This window comes from Sarcophilus harrisii, chromosome 3 (assembly GCF_902635505.1).
Source record: "Sarcophilus harrisii chromosome 3, mSarHar1.11, whole genome shotgun sequence".
In the NCBI taxonomy this organism is placed as follows: domain Eukaryota; kingdom Metazoa; phylum Chordata; class Mammalia; order Dasyuromorphia; family Dasyuridae; genus Sarcophilus; species Sarcophilus harrisii.
The window spans coordinates 588,601,530-588,621,640 of NC_045428.1; the positions used below are offsets into that span (position 1 = coordinate 588,601,530).

General features: G+C 45.4%; 1 protein-coding gene across 2 annotated transcripts; it reads right to left on the reverse strand.

Annotated features, from left to right (window-relative positions):
- Positions 1 to 6,850: 6,850 nt before the first annotated feature.
- LOC100922461 (cytochrome c oxidase subunit 6B1) lies at positions 6,851 to 9,215 on the reverse strand. Of its 2 annotated transcripts, none has more exons than XM_031963800.1 (4): positions 9,087 to 9,215; positions 8,051 to 8,164; positions 7,450 to 7,550; positions 6,851 to 7,045 (listed from the first exon to the last, which is right to left on the reverse strand). In XM_031963800.1, exons 2-4 carry the CDS (start codon positions 8,154 to 8,156, stop codon positions 6,992 to 6,994), a joined length of 261 nt encoding a protein of 86 aa, XP_031819660.1. In that variant the 5' UTR covers positions 8,157 to 8,164; positions 9,087 to 9,215; the 3' UTR covers positions 6,851 to 6,991. The 2 variants fall into 2 exon arrangements, with proteins under 2 accessions (XP_031819660.1, XP_031819661.1); XM_031963801.1 differs by having other exon boundaries at positions 8,051 to 8,169; positions 9,087 to 9,194.
- Between the last annotated feature and the right edge of the window lie 10,896 nt (positions 9,216 to 20,111).

Sequence of the window (20,111 nt, forward strand, 5' to 3'; positions counted from 1 at the left end):
CTGTAAGATTTCGTGTTCCAATGTTTTTCCCCCTCTTTTCTCCCTTCCCTTCCTCAAGACAGCAAGCAATCTGATGTAAACATGTACATCTGAATATATTTCCATATTTGCCATGCTGTGTAAGAAAAATCAAACCAAAAAGGGAAAAAATGCAAGAAAGAAAAAGCAAACAAACAAAAAGACCAATGAAAACAATATGCTTCGATTCACATTTAGTCTCCATAGTTCTCTCTCTGGATGTGGCTGGCAGTTTCCATCCTATGTCTATGGAAATTGTCTTAGATCATTGTATTTTTGAGAAGAATCAAGTCTATCACAGTTGATCACCAGATAATCTTGCTGTTACTGTGAATATATGTCCATATTTGTCATGTTGCACAAGAAAAATCAAACCAAAAAGGGGAAAAAAAAAAACATGAGAAAAAAAGCAAATAAACAAAAAGCCCAGTGAAAATACAATGCTTCGGTTCACATTTAGTCTCCATAGTTTTTTCTCTGGATGTGGCCATAGCATTTTCCATCCTAAATCTATTGGAACTGACTTAGATCATTGTATTGCTGAGAAGAGCCAAGTTATCACAATTGATTATCAATTAATTTTGCTGTTACTTGGTACAATATTTTCCTAATTCTGGTCACTTCACTTATCATCAATTTGTGTAATTCTTTCCATTTCTTAAAGAACAATAATATTCCATTACTTTCATATACTATTACTTATTTAGCTATTTCCTAGTTGATGGGCATCTGCTCAGTTTCCAGTTTCTGGCCACTACAAAAAGGGCTGCCACCAACATTTTTGCACATGTGGGTCCCTTTCCCTCCTTTAAGATCTCTTTGGGATATAATTCCAATAGTAACACTGCTGGGTCAAAGGGGATGCAGTTTGACAGCCTTTTGGGCATAGCTCCAGATTGCTCTCCAAAATGATTGGATCATTTCACAACTCCACCAACAATGCATCAGCACCCCAGTTTTCCCTCCTCCTCCCCGACATTCATCATTATCTTTTTCTGTCATCTTTGTCAGGCTGGAGTCCTTGAGAAAGCCTTGTGAAGGATTCAAATGCTCACCTCAGCCACAAGCTCCATCTTAGCTCTGGGCAATCAGGAATCCCCTATTTAGTCTCCCACCCAATGGGGTGACGTTACATGAGGTGAGCTCATTTGGTAGAAGCCTTCCCAAGGTCAAGAAAAAGCTAAATAAGCCAGAACAAATCAGGGAGCACCTCCTGGGGTCCTAGTGAAGCAGGGATTTCATCAGGGAAAGACTGTAAAGAGAGTGTGGGGGACGACTGATTCTTTGACCCCGGAAACATGGAGGAGCCCGGTACAACGGGAACAATCTTGGCTTTGGAGTCGGAAGATCTAGGTTCAAACTGAGTGAGCCACGTCCCCGTTTTGGGTCTCTGAAGTCCCTTCCAGATGTAGAGAAAGGATCTCATAAACACGACCTCCTTCTTTCCCAAAGAGAATCTACATGTATAGGAAGAGAAGGCTCATTTCTCACTTATGGGGAAGAATCTAACCATGGATGGGGCAGAATGTAGAAGGATTTCGAGATGCAAGGTCAAGGTAAGAGGAACCCCCCCACCCCCACCCCAAGGGAAGAGGGCACCTTCCCCCAGTCCATGAAATCTCCTGGGGAGGGCTTGAGGTTCAGGCCCCTTTTTCTGGTGTGACCATGATCTCCGATGTCCCCTGCCCGCTCTGGGCAGACACGAGTATTATACTTGGGGTCCGGCTGGGGCTGGCTGTCCCCTTTCCCATGTCTGGTATTACTTTCAAAGGGCTGTAGTTATTACTGCCTCCCAGGCTTTCCCTCCCTGGGCCTGATGCACCCACCTAACCTCACCGCTCAGATCACGGGATGCCGACCAACCAAAGGGGAGCCCCAGGACTCTGTCACAGGCAACCTCTGGATGCACAAATGAAAAGGAGCAGGATGGGGGGAACATAGAAATCCCCGGGGCACAAAATGCTTTGAGGTTCCCCAGAGGGAGTGGAGCAGAGAGAGGAAGTTTACTCACTCATGGAGGGGCTGGTAGGAGGTGGGATGTGGAGATTATCCGAGATGGATGGCCCCTTACAGACCGAGAGGCAGGGAGGTGCTGGGGCAGCTAGGTGGTGCCATCGTGCATAGAGTGCTGGGCAAATCCAGCCTCAAGACTCTTACCAGCTGGGTGACCCTGGGCAAGTCACTTCACTCTGGCTGTTTTCTCCTCTGTAAAATGAGTTGGAGAAGAAAATGGAAAACCACTAGCTGGGTGACCCTGGGCAAGTCACTTCACTCTGCTTGCCTCAGTTTCCTCCTCTGTAAAATGAGCTGGAGAAGGAAATGGAAAACTATTAGCTGGATGATCCTGGGCAAGTCACTTTACTGTTTGCCTCAGTTTCCTCATCTGTAAAATGAGCTGGAGAAGGAAATGGCAAAACCCTCCAGTGATTCTGCCAAGAAAATTCCAAATGGGATTATGTAGTCAGATATGACTGAAATAACTAACTTGGCCAAGTAGTTCAAAGGCCTGTGTTCTGACCAAGGCCAACTCTGAGCCTCAGTTTTCTCTCCTATAAAATAGACATGTTTTTTGTGGGACCCAGTTTTGGTTATGTAACTAAGTATTAAGTGCCATTTGAACTCAGGTGCTCTTGACGCCAGGGCCAGTGCTCTATTTACTGATCCACCTGTCTCCAAAATGTTCTTAAAATGCTTTCCAAACACCAGCATGTAGCCCCATCTTGTTTGTCCATATTAGAAAGTCGAGGTGAATGGAACCAATGACCAAGATCACAGAGTCAAGTGTCTGAGTCCTTTCCCCTGCCCCATAGGAGTTTGGGTCTCTCTTTAGCTCAAAAGTCCAGTCTTCCTGAGACCTCCCCTTTAAGCTGCCCCTGGATTAGAGCTCAGCTTCAGAGTCTGTAACATGCTAAAGATGGACATGTACTAACACACTCAAAGTCAGTGGACAAACCCACTAAGGGGGCGGGGGTGTCAGTTTGGTGTAGATATGTGTGCGGAGGTCAAACAGCTTTTGTGTAACTAAGTTTTAAAACTATATACCAAGATCAGCTGAGATGGAGGAAGGAAGGGAAGGAGATGGTGGAGGCTTTCCTAGTACATGTAATTGAAGACGATGATAGAACTCCTCACAAAAGCAGACAGAAGAACTATGAGAGTTCAGCATTCTGTGATGATGTAGCCTTAGCCCCTAAAATCCCACCTAATTCCTCTGTTCCTCTCTGACCATCCATGCTCAGTGCTTAGTGGAGTGGAAACATTTCCCGATTGCCATGCACCACCTAGTGGCAAAGAAGAGATCCACTCAGACTAGTAAGGTTGATGATCCCTTTCATCCAGACTTCCTGGAGACTTCCCAGTCCAAGGAGCATTTGTCAAGAACCTTGTGGGTGTGGCTGGGCGCTGCTGGATTTTGGACTCCAACCAAAAATTAAAAAAAAAAAAAAAATTGTGTCTGTTCTCCGCGTCCCTGTTAGAATGTAAGGGCCTTGAGGGAAGGAAGTGTTTGCTATACATATTGTTTTGCTACCTTTTTAGGATTAGGAAGGGCTCTTATGAAGCATGATTTGGGGGCCTGGGGCTCTTAAAATTGCCTTCCTTGGATGAGTTTGCTAGGCATCCACTCTAATCCTTGTGGTGCTGAAGGGATAACCCTGGGAGTTTGAAGGCAATGGTAGTATACAAGTTCTAGAATATTGTCAAGCTAGAACCCCGTGTAGGGCTGTGTGGCTAATGTTCAGTTTCAGGCATTTTGGGCTATAGCAGCTATTGAAATTAAAGTGGATTTGTGACCAGTCTGTATAGATCTTACTAATTAGGGTTAAATTGTGTAAGTGAGTTTGCCCTCGATTCTGCCTTTTTCCGTCTCTTATCTGAGATATTGCTTTTTTTATTTGTTTCTCTATTAATTTCTCCCCATCTCCTGGCTCCTTTCCCAACATCAATCAAAGTTCTTAAGTCTTGCTGTTGTGAAATAAATGGTTCTCTTGATTCTGCTAATTTCACTCTGCATCAGTTTATACAGGTCTTCCCAGACCTCTTGGAAACCTCTTCCTTTTTTATAGCACAATAGTTTTCCATCACATTCATATGACATAACTTGTTCAATCATTTTCCAATTGATGGATGCACCCTTAATTACCAGTTCTTTGCACCACAAAACAGCTGCTATATTTTCATACACAGAAGACTTTTTGCTCTTTCTTTGATGGTATCATAGTTTAAAAATAATAATTATTAACACATATAGTGCTTACGATGTGCCAAGCACTATGCTGAACATCTTAGTTATTATCTCCTTTGATCATCAAGCATTTATTAAACATTGCATGTCCAACTAGTTACCAAATCCTATTTTTTCTCCTGCTGTATTTCTTTTTTAACAATTGAAATTGATTTTTTTTTTTTTTTTTTAGTTCTGAGTTCTCTCCCATCTGCTCCCACCTATTGAGAAAGTAAGAAATATGACACTCATTACAAATAGGAAGTAAAACATTTCCACTTTGAAAACATACCATTGCATTTCTGACATCTGATCACTTCTCTCTATCCACACAACCCCCATCTTTGTTTAGGCCCTTATCTCATCCTTCCTGGTCATTGATTCCAAATCCAATCTATTAGGATTTTTTTAGATCATCGAACTACTGAGAAGAACCAAGACCATTTTGCTGGATTACATTTATTTGTAGATGGCACAACTAATGCAACTTGGCTGGAAAGACTGCTTTAAAGCAAATATACTAATGATTATTTTATCATTTTGGGGGGAGTTGAAACTGATGCTGAAGCTCTTTTTGTGTTAACAAAGAATTGGAAAATGAGTAGATGCCCATTAGTTGGGGAATGGCTGAAAAAGTTGTGGTATATGAAGATAATGGAATATTATTGTTCTATAAAAAATGAACAAATGATTTTAGAAAGGCCTGAAAAGATATATATGCACTGATGCTCAGCAAATCCATTAGAACCAGAAATACACTGTACACCTAACAGTAAGAATGTGCAATGATCAATTATGAAAGACTTGGTTCTTCTCAGTGGTTCAGTGACCCAATCCCAATAGACTTTAGACAGAAAATGCCATCTGCATCCAGAAAAAAAACTAAGGAGACAATGTAAATGAATACATATGTTCACTTTTTTTTTTTTAATCTCTCCCATGGTTTTTCCCCTTTTACTGATTTTCCTTTCCCAATATGATTCATAAAGCAATGTGTTAAAAATAAAATAACTACCCCCCAAAAAAAGAAACTGATGCTGAAATTATGATTTAAAAATCACACAAAAACTCCAGGAAAGGGTGTTCGTCAATGATCCCTAGATTATCAACCGAGGTATAAAGCAGGAAGCTCTGTGCTTGCTACACAAAGGTAGGCTGTCACCCAGGCTACTCTAGGCAGTTGACTAGTCAACCCAAAAGGCTGATCTGTTAGGTACTGCTACAACAGTCCTTGCCGATGGACAGTAAACTGGACCCAGCATTGGAGAGTGAACTGGATTGTATTTGGAAAAACATCCAGGACTTTGAAATGATTCCCAAGCTTCAACTTAAAATTAAAATCCAGCTTTTTTTTTTTTTTTTTTTTAAACACCTCCTTCCTATGAAGGATATTGTATTATGTATGGTTCAAAAACATGGAACATCAGTCTTTGAGGAAGCTGGTCACCCAAAGGGCAACATAAAGGCAAGAGGGTGAGAGCAGACCTGTGGATAATTGGTGTAAAAGAAGTTATAAGAGGATGCATGAGGGACAGGTGAACTGGACATGCAACAAGATCAAGGCATGGATTAATGGGGACAGTACCCCCTTTCCCTTCCCAATCAAGAGATCCAGAGAAAGCCCTTAGCAGAGTTACTATCTGTCCCACTGAAAGGAATACTCACATGTGAATTGACAGACTTACCTGAATCTTTGGTGTTATGAGTACAGCAGCACCTCATGTAACTTGAGGTACAATATTTACAAAACCCATTTGACTGATTTACTTACTTATTATGAGCAACTGAATAAGCTCAGAAGAAATGCCAAGACAGTTAGAGAAGCTAATGTTCATAGGGACTATTTGTGTCCAACCTATAGAACATTCCAAGCTCATATTGGTCTGATCAGCTACAGTCAGCACACTGTAACCCTACTCTAACATAGTGATGCCATTTTGGTCTTTTTCAAGAATGAACCAACCAAATGAGCCATTTTATCTGTTTTTCTAACATCTTTAGTTATCAGAAATTCAACTTCAAACTAACATTGTTCCCACACAAAAACTTCCGTTTCCTAAGTTTCCATGATGATATCCTTCAGCATGGGCAACCTGTATCTTGTGAACAAAGGTAGAAAAAGATGGTACAGGAAGTTGAACACGTAGTCCAACTTCACCAGGTTGTATATTTCCACCCACAATTAAGATAAACGGACCAATGTAGGAAAGGTAAGCGCTTTCCCTTAGACTTCAAGGGAACTGGACCCCAAGAGCCCGTCTGTCTTTTCACGACAAAGCATAGGGTCCCACTACAGAAGTAGTTTTTGAGGGTGAACACCTCCCCCAAACTCTCCAAAACCCCTACTTAGTCTTCAGACTGAAGAAAACTGCCCACTCCTCATTATGCCTGAGAAATGCAGCTCTGCAGAAATACTCAGATCCTGTCTGTGCCCATCTAGATTGGGATCCATGAAACATCACTCACAGGCAAAAGCAGCAATTCTAGGTTCATGGGAACTGAAGTCTACGTTCTAGGCCAGAGAAAGTGGCTAATGTTTCTCCTCACCTACCCATCCCATTTCTTCCCTCTGCAGCCTATTGTGGACATTCATGGACACTCAACACTTGCTTGATTCCAACACAGTTTATTTTAACATGATTGGCCCCCAGAGTAGGGGTAGCCACAGATCACGTTCCTCCCTGGCTCTGAAGGAAGAAGGGATCCAGCCCCAGACATCGGGGTGGGGATAAGGGAGGAAGAGGAAGCAGCTCAGATCTTCCCAGGGAAGGTATCTTCCGCTCTACGATCATCCCAAGTATTCACCTACAGAGGACAGAAAAATATCAACCTGCTTCAGGCTGAGTTTCCCCCTCTTTTTCAGGTCTGATCCTATTTTCCACATATGGTTCACATTCATTTTTCTCAGCCCTTCTACCCCAAAGGTTGTTCCTTCCATCTTATAGAAAAGGGAAAGATCCAAAGGAGGTTAGAGCAGGTTTTCTCAGGGTGACACAAGTGGTCTGGGCTACTACCCGGGCCCCGTAGCTCTAGCAAACAATTAGGTCCTGAACCGTGGGGCCAACCCTAACTAGCAGTACCCAAAGCAGGTAACTTTCAGGGCAGACACGACTGGAGGGACATCCTTGCATCCCTGGTCACTAAAGGCAGGCATAAATGAAGGGACGAACCCACACAGGGTCCTCTCCCTTCCCCCTGAGGCTACATACCCAGGACAGGGGACAGAGGGACTTGTAGACACGTTTGTACCACTGGCAGACAGACACATCGCCACCTTTCTGGGTCATGGCCTTCTCACAACGATGAAAATCTAGGAGGCAGAGGAAGAGGGGATTAGTAGCTGGACGGAGAAGCCCATGAGGGTTGGGGAGAATGGAACTTAGGGGTCTGAGATCTCAAGGGGGAACCAGGTCCCTGGGATTCAATTCAATTCAACAAGTATCTATTGTCTGCTCTGTGTCAGCCCCTATGCTAGGGATGCAAAGAGAATCTCTCCCCTCCATGAGCTGACATCCTATGGAAGAGAATAAATAGTTCAGGGGTCGGGAAGGAGCAATTCCTAACTTTCCTGGTATCATGCATCTCTTTAATAGTCTGGGGAATCTTGTGGCTCCCTCTTCAAAACAGTTTTAGATGCTTACAAATGAAATACATAGGGTCACACTAGTTACCCTGCAAATTACATTGTATTGTATTTGTTGTATAGTTTTTAAGAAAAGAAAACCCCAAGCTCAGATGGTGGGTTAGATCTCATGCTGGGAGAGATGGAGGAATGCACAGGGTGGGAGAGAGAGGGGCCGCCCTACACACCCAGGTAGTTCTGCCAGCAGTTACGGGTCTGGTTCTGGTTGGGGAAGCGGCTGTCAAAGGGCGCAGTGCGGTAGTTTCGGATCTTGGTCTTGATGTCTTCAGACATGGTGGCTCCTGGACTGGAGAGACAGCAGAGGGTCACTCATGATCCTAGACTAATAGAACACCTCCCCCACCCCCTGAGGGTCTATCCTGGTGAGCCAAGAGGCAGCAGGCTCAGAGTGAGAATCCTGGCCTTGGCCCACTCTGTGCGGTGGGAAGTGAAGAGGGGGAAGTCTGGGGGGTGGGGGAGCAGAATCCACCAGGCTGGGCATGGTGGGGGTGGGGATGGCTGGGCTGCTGTGTAGCATATTCAGGCACAATCAATGCGAGAGGGCTGGAGGAGAGCAGATGGGGGTGGGGCGGGGCATGGGGGTACGGGAATGCAGGGCAGGGTCCTCAAATACAGAGAACGGAGTACACAGGGGGAGGAGCTGTGTGCAGGCAGGTGCAGAGTGAGGTTCGCTGGATGCACAGCCTCTCTGGGGGAGCAAGCAAGTGGGCATTAGTCTGGCGAGCGTGCAGGGTGGGGGTGTTTGCGTACGTGGGGGTGGGCAAGTGATAAAGTCGGGATGTGTCTGGGGGTGGGAAGGTGGGACGGTGACACAGACATCGGGGAGTGGGGGGGTGGGAGGGGCGCCTTGAGGACAGATGAGAAGGTGGGCGAGGGGCATATTTGAGGCTGGGCGAGGGGTACACGCGGACATGCGGCGCAGAGGCCAGTGCAGAGGCCTGCGGAGAGGCGGAGCGAGGGGGCACACGGGCGGCGACCCAGGGAGGGCCGCAGCGCCCGGGCGGGTATGCGCACAAACGGGGGCCGCGCAGCGCACAAGGGGGGCGCAGAGAATAGAGCGCGAGGCGTCAGTGGGGATGCAAAGGCCGCGACACCACACCGGGGCGCGTAGAGAGCGGGGCGCGAAGGCTGCGACCCACGGGAGGTTACGCGGCGTCCGGACAAGTGGCGGGGGTGGGGGGCTGCGGGACGGGGGGGGGTCACCTGAGGCCGCTTCCGCCGCTCTCGCCGTCCCTGTCGCCGCTCTTCCCGGGAACTCGGCCGACTCAATGTGACCCTCAGCACGGAGGGTTCGCGACCGGAAGCGGATGCGCGAGCCCGGGACGCGGGGCGGGCAGGGAGGCGGCGAAGCGAAGGCTTCCGGCGGGCTAGAGCGGCCACGAGCGCTGCGCGTTCCCGTTGGGCCAGAGAATCCGCCCGTCGTGCCTCCGCGAGCCAATCGGCGTCGAAAACGCCGGCAGCCCCTCCCCTCACTCCCTCTTCGGACCCCGCCCCTCGGCCGAGTGCCCTCATTTTCTTTTCTTTTAGAAATAAATCTATTAAACATTCATTGAAAAAAAAAAATCCTAGATTCCTGCCGTCCTTCAAGGGGGGGCTGGCCGGTCCCGGGGTCAGGAAGACTCGATTCAAACCTGGCTCCCGACGCTCCTTAGCCGCGGGGCCCCGGCGAGGCACGGCGCCCTGCCTCAGTTTCCTCGCGTGTAAAACGGGCGGAAGCAGACCCCGAGGGAAGCCGCCGAGAAGGGACGCGACCGGAGCGATCTCATACACAGCGAGGGAACGCGCGCTCCCTCCTGCGCCGACGGCCGGCTCGCACCTCCCGGGGGGCGGGGGCCCCTTCCCCGCGGACCCTCGCCCCAGCGCTGCGCCGCCGCACAAGTCTCCCGGGCCCGGAGCGCCCGCTAAGCGCCTCTGTGAGCAGAGCGCAATACAAGGGAGACCAAGAGCACCGACGTGGGCGTCTTGGGTTCTGCACCCGGCGACCAGGGGGTCGTCCGCTGCCTCTTTCCGGATCTCCGTCGGGCCGGCCCTGCGGCGTCGGGGACGAGGGAGGGAGGACGCGCGAACTTAGCTGGAGCAGCGCCACCTAAAGGCCCCTCTAAAGGCTGCTTTGGTTTCAGTGAACGCCCTTTCCCTTTTCCCTTCTTTTCCCGTTTCCTTTCCTTGGCGGGGAGGCGCTGTCTGGCTTCGCGCTGTGAGCCGCCACTTGTCCCTCCCCCGAGCCCCGCCCTGAGGCTCCCACGAAGCGCAAGGACCAGCAATAAAATTCGCATCCTCGTCCCCAGCGGCTTGCGCTGGAGGACAGAGCCCTGGCGCCCCCCGGCGTGGTGTCCGGGCAGGAGAAGGGTAGGGCCGCTATGAGCCCGGGGCAAAGCTGCAGGCGAGGGGGAGGCTTGGTTTCACATGGAAAGCAAAGGTCGGGACTGGGAATGAGGATTAGATTGGCGGTTACCAGCTGCGCCCAGAGACAGAGCCCTGGGAGGTGACTAAGAACCATCGCACTGAACTCCCAATCCCCATATCTGTGCCCACCTGCATTTCTGATCTCCTTCACAGGCTAACTGTGCAATAATCCAGAGTCTGATTCTTTTTGTACAGCAAAATAACGGTTTGGCCATGTATGCTTATTGTGTGTCTAAGTTATATTTTAATGTATTTAACATCTACTGGTCATCCTGCCATCTGGGGGGGGTGGGGAGGGGGTAAGAGGTGGAAAATTGGAACAAGGGGTTTGGCAATTGTTAATGCTGTAAAGTTACCCATGCATATATCCTGTAAATAAAAGGCTATTAAATAAAAAAAAAATAAAATGAATTGGCAGTTGATCCCGGGGCACCATCATTCAGAGGAAGTTGGCTACAATGCCCAGAATGAATCTTAGCTGTGGCCTTGGTGACGTGTGCTTGACCAAATTACCTCACTTCCTGGGCCTTCCTGCTTATAAACTAGGTTTCCGAGGTCCTCTCCAGCTCGATAACCGTATTTCTCCGCAGTCTATATGGCCTTGAACAAATCACTTTAATCTTTCTTGCCTCAGTTTCCCCAATCTGTGAAACGAGGGGATTAGACTGGATCACCTCCCACCTGTAGATCCTCTTGCCCGGAGGAGATTTAGCCAGACTCCCTAGTGAGCCGGTAAGAGGAGAGGAGTGAGGTACTTAGATTTAGCCAAGAGGATCTTGGGGAGAGCCTGGCCATTAGTTGAAGAGAGACTCAGATGAAATAGTAGCTCACAAAGGTATGATTTAAATGAAGAAAACATTTTCACCTGCCGGTGGAGCCAATCAACTTTGTCTCAGCCACCACCGTCTTGGGAAAATCTGGTAGAGGAGGATTGAACAGAACTACTAACTCGTTCCTACCTAAGGTTTAAGCCATTTAAACACTGCTTCTCCCCTCCCCTGCTCCCGTTGGAGACTCTGAGATAGCCGGCCTGGATCAGCCAACCGGCTCTGAGCTGGGAATGCCAGTCATATAATTATCATCTCTCCGGGAGTGGAGAGCGTTTTTCCCTATATGTTTGTGGAAGTGCTGCGGATCGTTGTCTTGATCCCAGCACATCTATGCCCGGGACATATATTATATGACCTAAGTCATATAACGCTGTAGTCATTGATAACCCCTGAATCATCCACTGGCCCAGAGTGGGAAGTGCAGGTCCCCGGATAAAAGGATGGTTGGTCACTGTCAGCTCAGCAGAGAAGCTCCTGCTTTTGTTTTGACAGTATTTTGATCACTCTCTTTCAATACTCTTCCTTTGTAACACTACACATTTTATGCATCAAGAAGTCAGTCAATAACCATTTATAAAGAGCTTGTACCGGATGCTGCGCTGAGTGCTGGGGATACAAAAAGTGGCAAATGACAGTGCCTGTCCTCAAGGGGCTTACAGTCTAACAGGGAGATGAGAAGCGAGCAAATATGTACCAACAAGCTATTAGACGGCACAAATAGGACATAATTAAGAGAAGGCTCCAGAATTAAGAGGGGTTGGAAAAAGGCCTTCACCAGACTTTCTAAGGGAGCCTGTGATACACGAAAAGTTAAGAACTCCTGGCCTAGAACCTCAATCAGATCGTATTTTGGTCTAGAACGGTCAGAAGGGTTAAGACCAAGTGACAAGTCGATTAATTGATGAGTTTGCAGGAGAACTAAGAAAAGTAGTCATAAGTGTCACCAGACAAATACGCAGGTGCCCATAATGCATGTTGTGGATGTAATATTTTGAGATGTGGTTCTAGGTATACCAACAGGGCAGATTTATGGAATATATTCCATATAGGCTATAACCTATATTCACAGTAATTTTGCATTTGGAAACGTATAGCTTTCTTTCTTCCCTCCTTTAGCATCTCCGAAAGTTACTTCTGAATGCCGTTTTAAAAATAAAGACAGCAACAATAGATGCCAATGGATGTTGCACAATGCAGAGCGACACCGGAAAGGTTGCTTTAGTGACTAAAGTCAAAACCCAATTCATCTGCTTAATACATCAAGAGAGAAGGTAAGGAAAAAGAATAAGCATTTTCACAGCACCTGCTGTGTGTGAGGCGCCATGTTAAGCACTTTATACAAATGTTCTATCGTTTGATCCTCCCCACAATCCCGTGAGATAAATTAACCCATTTAATAACTGAAGAAACTGAGGGAGACAGAAACAATGACTTGTGCAGGGTCATGCAGTGTTTGAGGCTGTAATTAAATTGACGTCTCTCTGACTACAGTTCTGCAACTCTATCTACTACAGCTCCTTAATACCATATCAAGGCATATTTGAGAGGGGGCCATAAATTAAAAACAAATAAGCTTAGAAATAATCACGGTGGGCCTACTAAACAATGGGATAGATCCAACTAGAAAGGCTGACAAATGGACCTACAAAATGAGCTTCTGCCTCTACAGAGCAAAAGAGTATAATATAAAAATCTGATTAAATATGGGGGTGGGTAGGTGGCGCCAGAGAGCATAGAGCCTCCGACCTGGAGTCAGGAAGATTCATCTTCCTGAGCTCACACTTACTAGCTGTGCGACCCTGAGCAAGTCACATAACACTGTCTGCCTCAGTTTCCTCATCTGTCAAACGAGCTGGTGAAGGAAATGACAAAGCACTCCAGCATCTTTGCCAAGAAAACCCCAAGTTGGGGTCACAAAAAGTTGGACACAGAGGAAGAATGTTTGAAGGACCACAACAAAAAGAAATATATTGGAATAAATGTATGCATCCGTGAACATACAAGGCAAAAAGTACAGGAACACACAAGGGCATTGTGCCCTGGCTATCCCTACTTTTACCTGCCCCAATTTAAGTGAGTCTGATTGCTTGGCAGAGAGTCCTGACCTTTCTGAGACCTACTAGGGGAATCTTCATTGGAACTATGGTCTTAGCCACATAAACTTGACCCTGTGTGGAGTCCACGCTGGCAAACAGAGTCGTCGTGTTCTGAGAGAATCATCTGCCCCAAGGCTGAAGAATCAGGCAGACAGAGGAGTTGCTGATGGAGTCAGTTGTTTCCCCTCATCAGAATTGATTTTGGGGATATGTCTTCTTTATATATCTGAATCAGACAGACTATGTGACTGTCAGAACTCTTTTTTTAAGGGGGCACTGAGGAGAATGTCTCACAAGCTCAATGTGCCAATCCGGGAAGTCGGCCAATTCACCAACTGGCATAAATGATGGTGATGAATTGTTTCTTCTGGGAACCCCTGTGGCTTCTATTTTTATGCAACTATGCATGTCTTCTTTCTATATACCCCTGTTGGGCAGGCCTTTTTTCTCCTCTATTTTAGTCTTATTTAGGGGCAGTTAGCACAATGGATAAAGCTCTGGACCTGAATCAGAAAGATCTGAACTCAAATTTAATCTCAGACACTTCCTAGGTGTGTGACCCTGGGCAAGTCACTTAACCCTGTCTGCCTCAGTTTCCTCATCTGTCAAATGAGCTGGAAAAGGAAATGGCAAACCACTCTAGTATCCTTGCCAGGAAAACCCCAAAATGGCTCACAAAGAGTCAATTGAAATGCCTGAACAACAACAATCTTATTTATCTATAGAGGATAAATCAACCATCGTTATGTGGATATCCTGCACAAGGGTGCATGGGCATTCACAGAGGATTAGCACCTCTGGGGTGACAGCTTGCGGAGCCTTTTTCGGGGCTGTCCGCCCATCTTTGATGTCTGGCACTCGACTCTCTCTAAGAAGCTGTAGTATGTCGGCGGCCACACCCTGGTAAAACCAGCCGGGTAGACAGGCCAGACCAGGTTGAGGGTAATTGATGGATCTCAAACCAGTGAGTTAAGGGGTGTCTACCCCCAGGCGTGTGAAGACTTGTCCTGGCAGAATGGGCAGATGGAAACAGTAGGTTCCAGTGGCCACAGTGGCGGGCGAACCAGGTGCTGCGGAGCACAGAGAGCTTGGGCAGCCATCTACTGTACTGCAGGCCACCTCTGGTCTTCATGGCCTTTGTCTTGCCACCGGACTTCAGTGGGTGTCTCTGGAAGAGAGAATAAGGCTGTCATCTTGGCAGCATTTCTCCTATTCAAAATAATTATTTCTTCTCTTTTCTGTCTAAAAATAATAGCTTTTTATTTTCAAAATACATGGAAAGATAGTTTTCAGCATTCACCCCCTTGCAAAACCTGCTAGTGTTGCTAATCCTTCCTATGTTAGAAAATAGTATAAAAGGCAAATTTGAGAAGGGGCTTTCCAATAGAGCTGAAAGGACCATGATTGAAGACGGGAGGAGATATCACTGACAGTCCCCACTTCAGCTGAACCCAACCTCACGTTAAAAACAAGGACTACTGCTGAAAATCACTAACATGTGATGTGTCGACCTAGCTAAAGTGCCATCAGAGACTTGAGCCCCTCTGTCTTTAGGTTCATATTCATTCTCCTGGAAGAGGAAGATGATTGGCAATCCCCATCTCGGAAGGAGGGATAGGGTTAGAGGCCAGAAGCAGTCTGAATTTTTACAGACCGAACTCCATCTGTTGGCCAATAGGGAGACTACAGTCTCTTACTTAGCAGGTTGTTCCATGCGTGTCCAGAGAGAATGAGACAAGGTTTGGGGGCTTGTCGTCCAAATAGAGCTAGCCCTGGTGAGCCGCCAAATCCTGCTGCCTCCTGCTGTAGCATTAATGCAGGGATACAGTGCCTTCTAGGGTCACAAGGACCTGCTGGACCTGAGACCAAGCATCTTCAGTGGAACGCATTTTTGTTGTCCGGTTGTGTCAATCATGTCTAATTCTCCGTGACCTCATTTGGGGTTTTCTTGGCAGAGATCCTGGAAGGGTTTGGAATTTCCTTCTCCAGGTCATCTTACAGTTGAGGAAACCGAGGCAGACAGGGGAAGTGACTTGTCCAGGATCACACAACTAGTGTTTGAAGGCAGAACTCAGAAAGATGATTCCTTCCAACTCCACTCAGTGCTCTGTGCACTGTGGCGCCATCTAGTGCCCGAGTGTGACCTATACATTATCTTATACACAATCATGTACAGTGGATATATATACATTATCTTTTTTGATCCTTTCCCCAACACTTTCTTTTAAAAAAAAATTAGCTTTTAAGAAAATATAAAATAACATTACAGTTTAAAAAATTGGAGCACATTTGTGCTTATTGAATCTGTCCAAGTGTGACTCTGATTAAGAGTTCTGAGTGTACAAGAAGTGATAAATGTGAGTACTATAGGTGAAGAATTAAAACTTAAATTAGAAAAAAATTAGCTTTTTATCTTTCAAAATACATGCAAAAATAGTTTTCAACATTCACCCTTGCAAAACCTTGTTCCAAATTTTTCTCCCTCCCTCCCTGCCTCCCCACTTTCCCCCTTTCCTCTAAAACAAGTAATCCAAAATAGGTTAAACATGTGCAATTCTCCTAAACATATTTCCACATTTATCATGCTGCCCAAGAATAATCAGATCAAAAGGGAATAAACTGATAAAGAAAAAAAAAAGCAAGCAAACAACGACAACAAAAAAGGTGAAAAGATTTATGTTGTGCTCTACATCCAGTCCCCAGAGTCCTCTCTCTGGGTGCAGATGGCTCTCTCCATCACAAGTCTACCGGAATTGGCCCAAATCATCTCATTATCGAAAAGAACCATGTCCATCACAGTTGATCACTACATAATCTTGTTGTCACTGTGTACAATGTTCTCTTGATTCTATTTCACTGAGCATCAGTTCATGTCTTTCCAGACCTTCCCTAAATCAGCCTGCTTATTATTTCTTCTCTTTTCTTTCTAAAAATAATAGCTTTTTATTTTCAAAATACATGGAAAGATACTTTTCAACATTCACCCCCTTGCAAAACTTTGTGTTTCAAATTTCTTTCCCTCCGTTTCCCCCACCTCCTCCCCTTGTCAGCAAGTAATCCAATATAGGTTAAACATGTGCAATTCTTCTAACATATTTCCATATTTATCATGCTGCACAAGAAAAATCAGATCAAAAAGTAAAAAAAAATGAAAAAGAAAAAATGGCTTATCATTTCTTACAGAACAATAATATTCCATGGCATTCATATACTATAATTTATTCAGCCATTCTCCAACTAATGGGCATCCACTCAGTTTCTAGTTCCTTGCCACTACACAAAGGGGCTGCCTTTAAACATTTTTGCACATTTCCCCCCAACACTTTCAAATAAAAACCCTCATACTTGACTGAAAGAAATTGAAGCTATTTGCTGAGAATTGTGTCTTCTCCCATTTTCCTTGGTCCCTCCCCTCCCCGTCTCATAACCCCCTAGATTTATTTCTCATCCTTTCCTCACTTAGTTATTTCAGTCTCTATTAAAGAGTTCACCCTTCTTACTAAGACCATATACTCTTGATCCCATTTCCTCTCTTTCAGCCCCTTGCTCCTAGCACCATCTTCTTTATCTAATCACCCTATCTCCTCTAATCTGTTTCCCCCTACTACTATAAACATGCCCAATTCTTTCCCATCCTGAAAAAAGCCACTTAATCCCACTATTTAGATAACTATTGTTCCATATACTTTTCTGAATCTTAACTCCTGGAAAAAGCTGTCCATAGTCAGTGTTTCAACTTCCTCTTCCATTTTATTATTCCTATGGAATCTGTATTCTGATCTCTTCACTCAACTCATTATTCAATTCTTCCTTACTAAATTTAACACCCTTTTCTTAATTCTTATCCTCAGTCTCTCTGGAGACATTGACTCCCCTTTATTCTCTTCTCTGTGGGTTCTCAGGATACATCTCTCTCTTGGGTCTCCTACCAGCTGGCCATTCTTCCTCAGGCTCCTTTGCCAATGTATCATCTATTTCTATATTTCTGTATCCCTTAGGCTCTGTCCCAGCCTCTTCCCTTTTTTATTTTTGCTTTCTCTTTTGCTGATTTTATCCGTTCATATATTCAATAATCTTTCTGCATGGATGATTTCAAAAAGGGCTGGAGAGACTTACTTGAACTGATGCTGAGTGAAATGAGCAGGACCAGGAGATCAATTTATACTTCAACAACAAGATTATATGATGATCAATTCTGATGGACGTGACCCTCTTCAACAATGAGATCAACCAAATCAGTTCCAACAGAGCAGGAATGAACTGAACCAGCGACACCCAGCCAAAGAACTCTGGGAGATAACTATAAACCATTACATAAAATTCCCAATCCCTCTATTTTTGTCTCCCTGCATTTTTGATTTCCTTCACAGGGTAATTGTATACTATTTCAGAGTCCGATTCTTTTTGTACAGCAAAATAACTGTTTGGACATGTATACATAGATTTTATTTAACTTATACTTTAATATATTTAACATGTATTGGAACCTGCCATCTGGGGGAAGGAGTGGGGGGAAGGAGGGAAAAAGTTAGAACAAAAGGATTTGCAATGCTGAAAAATTACCCATGCATATATCTTGTAAATAAAAAGCTATAATAATAAAAAAAGAAAAAAATAATCTTTCTGCATCTCTTAAGAACTTTAGAATAGATTGTATGACATGGGAGACACTGGCACAGGACCACCCCGCATGGCATTCTCAGAGAAGGTGCCGTGCTCTATGAACAAAGCAGAATGAATTAGCTCAGAAGAAACTCAAGATGCACAAAGTTAGAGAAGTCCCCTAAATGTTCATAGGGACTATTTGTGTCCAATCTGTGGCAGAGCCCTCTGAGTTCTTATTGGTGTATCAGCCAGTTAGTCACACTGTAACTGGATTCTAACATAATGTTGGTCTTCTTCCAGAACGAAGGACAACAACCAACGGGGCATTTCAAAATAGACATCCTGTAGGTACCTCAAATTCCACATGTTCAAAAGTAAATTATTATCTTTCTCCTCAAACCCCTTCTTCCAAGCTTCCTTAGTTCTTTTGAGGGCACCATTAGCACTCCAGGTTTGAAATCTCAGTATCATCCTGTACTCCCTTCTCTCCTCTTTAGCAATCAGTCACCAAATCTTCACCTAGGCAGCTAGGTGGTCCAGCGGATAGTGCTGCACTTGGACTTAGGAACCCCTAAATTCGAATCCTGACGTTGATACAACCTCTTAGTCTGCAAAATGGGAAAATAATAGCACTTACCTCCCAGGGATGTTGTGAGGATAAAGTAGAATAATTGGAAACTGCTTTACAAATCTTAAAATTCTGTCCCAATGCTAGCTAGTATTCCTCCAGATAGGCTCCATATCACTAAAATAGTCTTTTGCTTCCCTTTCTCCCTTACACCCCTCTCCCACCCCACCTACTTCCAGCTCTCATAACTACCAGTGTAAATACTGATCTGACCACATCTGCCATTGGACTCAGGTGATTTGCCCAGGGTGGTCACACAGCTGGTAAGTATCCAAGGCTGAATTTAAACTTGGATCCTCCTGACTCCAGCAGTTGTGTTCTAACCACTGCCTCACTTAGCCATCCCCACACTCTTCTTTTTGATCTCTGTCCCTCTCTCCACTTTTCTTCTTTCCCCTCTCCATCTTTCTCTCCCTTTTCTCTCTTCTTTCTCCTTTCCTCTCTTTCCCTCTTCTTGCATCTCTCCTTTTATTTCTCCTTTCTTTGTTGCCCCCTCCAACTTTGATTCTTCTCTTTCCCCTTTCTCTCTTTACCTTTTTTCTTTTCCCCATTTTTCTTTCTCCCTCCTCTGCTTTTTCTTTTGTTCCCCTCTTTCTCTTTTCTCTCTTCTCTTCCCCTTCTTCTCTCATCACGTTTTGCCCTCCTCTTTTCCCCTTTCATCTCTCTTCCTTTGTCCATCTCTCTTCTCTCTTCATCTTTTCTCTTAATTTTTTCCCTCTTCTCTCCTTTCCCACTTCCTTTCTTTTCTTTCCATCCCTCTTTTCCTTTCTCCTTTGATCATTCTCATGCTCTTTCCAGCTTTTTCTCCTTTCTCCTCCTCCTCCCTTCTCTCCTCTCTCCCCTTCCCCTTTTCTCCATCCATCTCTCCCCTCCTCCCTACTTCATTTTTGTCCATCTCATGCTCTTCATCTTCTCTCCCCTCCATCTTTGTCTTTTCTCCTCTTTCCCCTCTTTTTCCCATCTCTCTCCTCTCCTTTGTCCATCTCATGCTTTCTTCCCTCTCCTCCTGTTGTATCTGCCCTTTCTTATCCTCTCCTCTCCTTTCCATTTCTCTTCTCTCTTCCCTTTGTCTATCTCACGCTCTTCCTTCATCTTTTCTCTCTGCCTCTTCTGCTTTCCTCTCCTCTCTCCTTCCTTTCTTTTTATCTCTCCCTTTCTCCTTTGTTCATTCTCATGTTTTCTTCTCCATCTTTCCTTGCTGCCCTCTCTCCAGTTCTCTCCCTTCTCTTACCATTTTCTTTTCCCCCTCTTCTCTCCATTTCTCTCCCATCTTCTCATGATCTCTTCATCTTTTCTTCCCTCCTTTCTCTCCCCCTTTCTCCTCCCTTTTCTCTTCCCTCCTCCATTTCTCTCTTCCCCTCTTCTTTCTCCTTTGTCCATCTCATGTTTTTCCCCCTCTCCAGCTTTCTTCGACCTCTTTTCCTCTTTTTCTTTCTTCCCCTCCCCCATGCCTGGAATATACTCCTTGCTCTCTGCCTCATGTAATCCCGAGTTTCCTCCAAGGCACATCTCAGACCCCATGGTGTACTTGAAACCCTTCCTGATCCCTAGTGTGTGTGGGGTGGTTCCCTCTCCCATATTCTGCACTGTGGCTCATTGCCATTTCCCGTTGCATTCCCCAGCCTTCTTTCCTATTGAATGTTGAGAACAGGACCGAAAACCTCAT

What these genes read in the sequence shown, in the direction of transcription:
- LOC100922461 (XM_031963800.1), bottom strand. Translation starts at nt 8,156, where the DNA reads ATGTCTGAAGACATCAAGACCAAGATCCGAAACTACCGCACTGCGCCC. An exon ending in CTGCTGGCAGAACTACCTGG is followed by an intron (nt 7,551 to 8,050) that starts GTGTGTAGGGCG and finishes TCTGCCTCCTAG; the next exon opens with ATTTTCATCGTTGTGAGAAG. An exon ending in CCCTCTGTCCCCTGTCCTGG is followed by an intron (nt 7,046 to 7,449) that starts GTATGTAGCCTC and finishes TGTCCTCTGTAG; the next exon opens with GTGAATACTTGGGATGATCG.